General features: G+C 45.7%; 1 protein-coding gene across 1 annotated transcript; it reads left to right on the forward strand.

The window, feature by feature from the left end:
• The first annotated feature begins 6,491 nt into the window (after positions 1–6,491).
• ucn3l (urocortin 3, like) lies at positions 6,492–7,016 on the forward strand. The gene has a single exon (XM_068052350.1). It carries the CDS (start codon positions 6,492–6,494, stop codon positions 7,014–7,016), a length of 525 nt encoding a protein of 174 aa, XP_067908451.1.
• Positions 7,017–7,691: the final 675 nt, after the last annotated feature.

Below are 7,691 nucleotides of genomic sequence, written 5' to 3' on the forward strand. Positions count from 1 at the left end.
CGATATAGTTCCAAGTCAGGATGGTGTGTGACTTGGAGGGGAACTTGCAGGTGGTGGTGTTCCCATGCATTTGCTGCCCTTGTCCTTCTAGTTGGTAGAGGTCGCAGGTTTGGAAGGTGCTGTCTAAGGAGCCTGGGTGCATTGCTGCAGTGCATCTTGTAGATGGTACACACTGCTGCCACTGTGCGTCGGTGGTGGAGGGAGTGAATGTTTGTAGATGGGGTGCCAATCAAGCGGGCTGCTTTGTCCTGGATGGTCTCGGGCTTCTTGAGTGTTGTTGGAGCTGCACCCATCCAGGCAAGTCTAGGCAGCTGAAGACATGGCTGCCAATGGTGACCCAGTGATGAAAATCAGGGATACGCAAGAGGCCAGAATTGGAGGACTGCAAAGATCTCAGAGGTTTGTCGGGTTGGAAGAGGTTACAGCAATAGGGAAGGTTAAGACCATGAATTCCACCATGAAACTTATGCTTACAAGAGCAACTCTGGGGATTGCGGCTTAAATTACTGTAGTAACTCTCTATACCAAATCCCATGCAAACCTCCAATAGGTTTAAGCAAGAACAGAAATGGAAGCCCTGGGAGTTTCATGGTGAGTGTGTGTGTAGGGCACTGGTACAATATTGTTCAGCCTGGGGACAGTGGGAATCCCCAACAATGGAGAGACTAGGGATCAGACACCTGAGATACCAGGAAGAGCGGAAGGAAATTAGTAACGTTCTTCGGGATAAAGCAGCCGGCTTTTGGAAGCTTTCAAAATTCCAATGGGTACAGGCAAACCCAATCCTAGAAAAATGTTTGATTCAGCTCAAGCTTTGAACAGGGGGTGTGGACACAAACTCAGAAAGTGAATGGAGAGTTTAGATTTAACGACTGCTCATGAGGAGAGGAATAGTGTACAGGATGTTGAGAGTAGTGAGGTCAGGGATATGGTTACAAGGACGCAAGAGGGCACTGGCAAGCAAGAACCTGGTTTAAAGTGTGTCTATTTCAACGCCAGGAGCATCCGGAATAAGGTGGGTGAGCTTGCAGCATGGGTTGGTACCTGGGATCTCGATGTAGTGGCCATTTCGGAGACATGGGTAGAGCAGGGGCAGGAATGGATGTTGCAGATTCCGGGATTTAGATGTTTCAGTAAGAACAGAGAAGATGGTAAAAGAGGGGGGGGTGTGGCATTGTTAATCAAGGAGAGTATTACAGCGACAGAAAGGACGTTTGAGGACTCGGCTACTGAGGTAGTATGGGCTGAGGTTAGAAACAGGAGAGGTGAGGTTACCCTGTTGGGAGTCTTTTATAGACCTCCGAATAGTTCCAGAGATGTAGAGGAAAGGATAGCGAAGATGATTCTCGACAGGGGTGAGAGTAACAGGGTAGTTGTTATGGGGGACTTTAACTTTCCAAATATCGACTGGAAGTACTATAGTTCGAGTACTTTAGATGGGTCAGTTTTTGTCCAGTGTGTGCAGGAGGGTTTTCTGACACAGTATGTAGACAGGCCAACCAGGGGCGATGCCACATTGGATTTGGTACTGGGAAATGAACCCGGCCAGGTGTTAGATTTAGATGTAGGTGAGCACTTTGGTGATAGTGATCACAATTCGGTTAGGTTTACCTTAGCGATGGGCAGGGACAGGTATATACCGCAGGGCAAGAATTATAACTGGGGGAAAGGAAATTATGATGCGATTAGGCAAGATTTAGGATGCGTAGGATGGGGAAGGAAACTGCAGGGGATGGGAACAATCGAAATGTGGAGCTTATTCAAGGAGCAGCTACTGCGTGTCCTTGATAAGTATGTACCTGTGAGGCAGGGAGGAAGTTGTCGTGCGAGGGAGCCGTGGTTTACTAAAGAAGTTGAAGCGCTTGTCAAGAGGAAGAAGAAGGCTTTTGTTAGGATGAGACGTGAAGGCTCAGTTCGGGCGCTTGAGAGCTACAAGCTAGCCAGGAAGGATCTAAAGGGAGAGCTAAGAAGAGCAAGGAGAGGACACGAGAAGTCATTGGTGGATCGGATCAGGGAAAACCCTAAGGCTTTCTATAGGTATATCAGGAATAAAAGAATGACTAGAGTTAGATTAGGGCCAATCAAGGATAGTAGTGGGAAGTTGTGTGTGGAATCAGAGGAGATAGGGGAAGTGTTAAATGAATATTTTGCGTCAGTATTTACAGTAGAGAAAGAAAATGTTGTTGAGAATACTGAGATTCAGGCTACTAGGCTAGATGGGATTGAGGTTCACAAGGAGGAGGTGTTAGCAATTTTGGAAAGTGTGAAAATAGATAAGTCCCCTGGGCCAGATGGGATTTATCCTAGGATTCTCTGGGAAGCTAGGGAGGAGATTGCAGAGCCTTTGTCCTTGATCTTTATGTCGTCATTGTCGACAGGAATAGTGCCGGAAGACTGGAGGATTGCAAATGTTGTCCCCTTGTTCAAGAAGGGGAGTAGAGACAGCCCTGGTAATTATAGACCTGTGAGCCTTACTTCGGTTGTGGGTAAAATGTTGGAAAAGTTTATAAGAGACAGGATTTATAATCATCTTGAAAAGAATAAGTACATTAGAGATAGTCAGCACGGTTTTGTGACGGGTAGGTCGTGCCTCACAAACCTTATTGAGTTTTTCGAGAAGGTGACCAAACAGGTGGATGAGGGTAAAGCAGTGGATGTGGTGTATATGGATTTCAGTAAGGCGTTTGATAAGGTTCCCCACGGTAGGCTATTGCAGAAAATACGCAAGTATGGGGTTGAAGGTGATTTAGAGCTTTGGATCAGAAATTGGCTAGCTGAAAGAAGACAGAGGGTGGTGGTTGATGGCAAATGTTCATCCTGGAGTTTAGTTACTAGTGGTGTACCGCAAGGATCTGTTTTGGGGCCACTGCTGTTTGTCATTTTTATAAATGACCTGGAAGAGGGTGTAGAAGGGTGGGCTAGTAAATTTGCAGATGACACTAAGGTCGGTGGAGTTGTGGATAGTGCCGAAGGATGTTGTCGGGTACAGAGAGACATAGATAGGCTGCAGAGCTGGGCTGAGAGATGGCAAATGGAGTTTAATGCGGAAAAGTGTGAGGTGATTCACTTTGGAAGGAGTAACAGGAATGCAGAGTACTGGGCTAATGGGAGGATTCTTGGTACTGTAGATGAACAGAGAGATCTTGGTGTCCAGGTGCATAAATCCCTGAAGGTTGCTAACCAGGTTAATAGGGCTGTTAAGAAGGCATATGGTGTGTTAGCTTTTATTAGTAGGGGGGTCGAGTTTCGGAGCCACGATGTCATGCTGCAGCTGTACAAAACTCTGGTGAGACCGCACCTGGAGTATTGCGTGCAGTTCTGGTCACCGCATTATAGGAAGGATGTGGAAGCTATGGAAAGGGTGCAGAGGAGATTTACTAGGATGTTGCCTGGTATGGAGGGAAGGTCTTACGAGGAAAGGCTGAGGGACTTGAGGTTGTTTTCGTTGGAGAGAAGGAGGAGGAGAGGTGACTTAATAGAGACATATAAGATAATCAGAGGGTTAGATAGGGTGGATAGTGAGCGTCTTTTTCCTCGGATGGTGATGGCAAACACGAGGGGACATAGCTTCAAGTTGAGGGGTGATAGATATCGGACAGATGTGAGAGGTAGTTTCTTTACTCAGAGAGTAGTAAGGGCGTGGAACGCCCTGCCTGCAGCAGTAGTAGATTCGCCAACTTTAAGGGCATTTAAGTGGACATTGGATAGACACATGGATGAAAATGGAATAGTGTAGGTCAGATGGTTTCACAGGGCGGCGCAACATCGAGGGCCGAAGGGCCTGTACTGCGCTGTAATGTTCTAAATTCTAAAAATATATGGTCCGGATTGGGAGACAGTGTCTGCGAATCCAAGAAAAAGGTGATTTTTGTTTTGCTGAAACAAGTGATTCAGAGGGTAATTAAAATTATATTTGAATTTGGGTCTGACCAGGGGGAGCTCTGTTCCTGCTGCTCTCCTACAGCTTAAAAACATTGCATCTTACAAGAGTGAAAGAGACCATTTGGCCCATTGTGCCTGTGCGAGCTCTTTAAAAGAGTTATCCAATTAGTCCCACTCGCCCAGCTCTTTCCCTATAGCCTTGCAATTTTTTTTCCTTTTCAAGCATATATTTGAGTCCCTTTTGAAAGTTACTATTGAACCTGCTTTCACTGCCCTTTCAGCCAGTGCATCCCTGTAACAGAAAAGTGATCAGGGAAAGGTTTCCTCTGGTTGCTGCATGTCAATAACATCATAAATGTTGCATTCTCTTTGTTTCATAATTCTAGCAAAGTTGTTGACATGTTTTCAAAGAAAAGTTTAGTTAGAAGTAATGACCAGAGGGAATATTCCTGCTGTTAAAGGAACATAGGAACAGGAGTAAGTCATGTAGCCCTTCAAGCCTGCTCCGGCTTTCAAGTAGATCATGGCTGATCTGTACCACAACTCCATTTAGCTGCTGTTGCTCCATATCCCTTGATATCCTTAGCCAACAATAATCGATTGATCTCAGTCTTAAAAGCAACCACGGTCTTTTGGGGGAGTAAATTTGTGTGAAAAAATGCTTCCTGATTTCCATCTTAAATGGCCTAGCTTTAATTTAATATTATGTCCCTCATTTTTGATTTTCCCATAAGAGGAAATAGTTTCTCTTTATTCTATTGAATCCTTTTAACATTTTAAATACCTCGATCAGAGCACCCCTCAATCTTTTGGCCTCAAGGGAGTACAAGCCAAGTTTATACAACCTTTCCTCATAATTTAACCCTTTTAGTCCCAACATTTTTCAAGTGAATCTGCCCTGTACCCCCTCCAAGGCCAATATATCCTTCCTGAGGTGTGGGGCCCAGAACTAAACTTAGTGCTGCAGAAGGCTATGTACAACTGTAGCATCACTTCAGTTCGAAGGGCTGAATGGCCTACTCCTGACCTTATGTTGTTACCAGGCAATAAGACACATTGCTGACCCATTATCCCATCAGGTGATGCTTTGATTCCATGCATCAGGAAAGTCACCATTCAATGTTGTAGACATGTAATTTTTGGTTTTGGCAAATAGACATTTCAAAATTCCTTTTGAAATAACCAAAGGACAGGTACATTAAAGCAGGAAAGCAGTTCAAATGTACTTGGGGAGTACTTTGGATCAACTTCAGGTCCCTATACAATTTCTTTCTTCATCCTTACTTAATTCATTTTTAATGTATAAGTATATTATGAGCACCTGTGTGATATGATTTACATATTATAAAAAGAACTTTCATTTCCGTAATATCTTTAAGGACGTCCCAAAGTGCTTTACAGCCAATTAAGTACTTTTGAAGTATAGTCACTGCTGTAATGTAGGAAACACGCCAGCAAGTATGTGCACAGCAAGCTCCCACAGACAGCAATGTGATAAATCACCAAATAATGTTTCGGTAGGTGTTGTTTGAGGGATAAACATGGATCAGGGCACCAGGGAGAACTCCCCATGTTCATTAAATAGCACCACGGGTCCTTTTTCAGCCACTTGGGAGAGCAGATAGGGTCTTGGTTTAACAACTCATCCAAAAAACAGCACTCTTTACATTGCAGTGCTCCGTCAACCAATGGCTCTGGAATTTTAGTTTAGTTTAGAGATACAGCACTGAAACAGGCCCTTCGGCCCATCGAGTCTGTGCCGACCATCAACCACCCATTTTTACTAATCCTACACTAATCCCATATTCCTACCACATCCCCACCTGTCCCTATATTTCCCTACCACCTACCTATACTAGGGGCAATTTATAAAGGCCAATTTACCTACCAACCTGCAAGTCTTTTGGCTTGTGGGAGGAAACCGGAGCACCCGGAGAAAACCCACGCAGACACAGGGAGAACTTGCAAACTCCACACAGGCAGTACCCAGAATTGAACCTGGGTTGCTGGAGCTGTGAGGCTGCGGTGCTAACCACTGCGCCACTGTGCCGCCCTAATGGGGCTTGAACCCACAGTTTTCTAATGTAAAAGCAAGAGGGCTACCTGCTGAGCCACAGCTCCTCCACTGAGGGAGGGCCTCAAAGCCTGGCTGGAACACTGGCCCCCTAGGTCTGCCACCAGGAGGCTGCTTCCAGGCAGCTGGCCTAGTCCCAACTCCTCAGGGAAATTCCAGTTGGCCTCTGACAAAAGGCCTTTAACTATCGTTAATTGACTACCCGTCACTTGTGGGCGAGTAGGTCTGCCAACTCCGATTCCACCTCTGGAAAAATGGCTTGGGGCCGGGATGGAACCGGCAAACTGGCATGTTGTCGGCGGCATACCTCAACACTCACCCCCATTGGGTCCTAAAAATTCTGTCTCTATTGTGTGTGATTCTGGTTATTTATCATACAAATACCTTTATAATTCCTGTGTTACTGGTGGCTTACAAATTATATAACACACATTTCGAATATGTATCCTTTCTGTAGCGTTCAGAAGCTGCTCGGTACATCTTCATTTGGTACCAATTCCATGATGTTATTTTTTTCCACAGAATTAAATTCAGCATGTTCAGCCAGAGCTTTGTGACGCTCTCAGTTCTCCTTGTCATGTCTGGGATCTCGCTGAAAGCTCACGAGGTCAAGAGTCAAAGGTTTGCAGGCAGCTACAGCTCTGAGGAAAGTGGGGCTAAGATGGCGGAGGAGGGGATGGAAAGACTGCTGGCCATAAGAATCCTTGATGGGAGTCAGGGGCATGGCACCCTCCTGACCGATGGGCTGCCAGTGGAGAAAGGCAAGCAATCTCCCGACCCCTCGCCGATCAAACACGAAGACCCCACGGTGGTCCGCTCCCTTGGCGAGGTGACCTACTGGCCCAGGAGGACATTCCCCTTCCCATTCCAGTATCCCTTTGACTTGCAGCGGAGGAGGGAGATGTTGTTGTCCAGGAGGAACAGCAAGGGCACCAGGTTCTCCTTGTCTCTGGATGTGCCCACCAACATTCTCAGCATCCTCATTGACCTTGCCAAGGCGAAAGATATGAGGGCAAAAGCCGCGGCCAACGCTGAGTTGATGGCACGGATTGGAAAATGATTTGGATTTTGAGTGAGGTGACGGAGGCTGTTAAAAAGAAAAATTAACTTAAAGCTACAGTACTGCTTTTTATTTTTGTTCTGGTTACTTAGCTTGTATTACACAACACAAACAAATTAAATCTATTCGTTAATCCTTCCAGCACTGTACTGTTTCTTGCATTTTGCTGCATTGACAAACACAGGCCAAGACTTGCTTTTCTCTTAAGTGCTAACGTGCCTTCATTGTGGTAACATGTTCCAAGGTGCTTCACATTGGCTTTGTCAAACAAAATTTGACATCGAGCCACATAGCTAGATATTAGGACAGGTGACTGAAAGCTTGGTCAAAGAGGTATGTTTTAAGGAGGGTCTTAGACGAGAAAAGAGAGAGGTAGAGAGGTTTAGGGAGGGAATTGTAGAGCTCAGGGTCCAGACAGCTGAAGGCACAGCCACCAGTGGTGGATCAATGAAAATCATGGATGCGCAAGAGGCCAGAAATTGGAGGATCGCACAGATCTCAGAGAGTTGTGGGGCTGGTGAAGAATAGAGATGGGTACGGCTGTGGAGGGATTTGATATGAATCTTAAATCTTCCGTCACAAGACATCCCCTTTGAAGGCTAAAACTGTGCTCTCAGTGAAGAGACATGCTTCCAGGGGGTGTGGATTGGAGAATTGTGGCTGCAGTGCTATAGG

Source organism: Heterodontus francisci, chromosome 19, assembly GCF_036365525.1.
Source record: "Heterodontus francisci isolate sHetFra1 chromosome 19, sHetFra1.hap1, whole genome shotgun sequence".
NCBI classification, from domain to species: domain Eukaryota; kingdom Metazoa; phylum Chordata; class Chondrichthyes; order Heterodontiformes; family Heterodontidae; genus Heterodontus; species Heterodontus francisci.

Bases quoted from the DNA above. Each gene is read 5' to 3' on its own strand.
- ucn3l (XM_068052350.1), top strand. From the start codon at position 6,492: ATGTTCAGCCAGAGCTTTGTGACGCTCTCAGTTCTCCTTGTCATGTCT.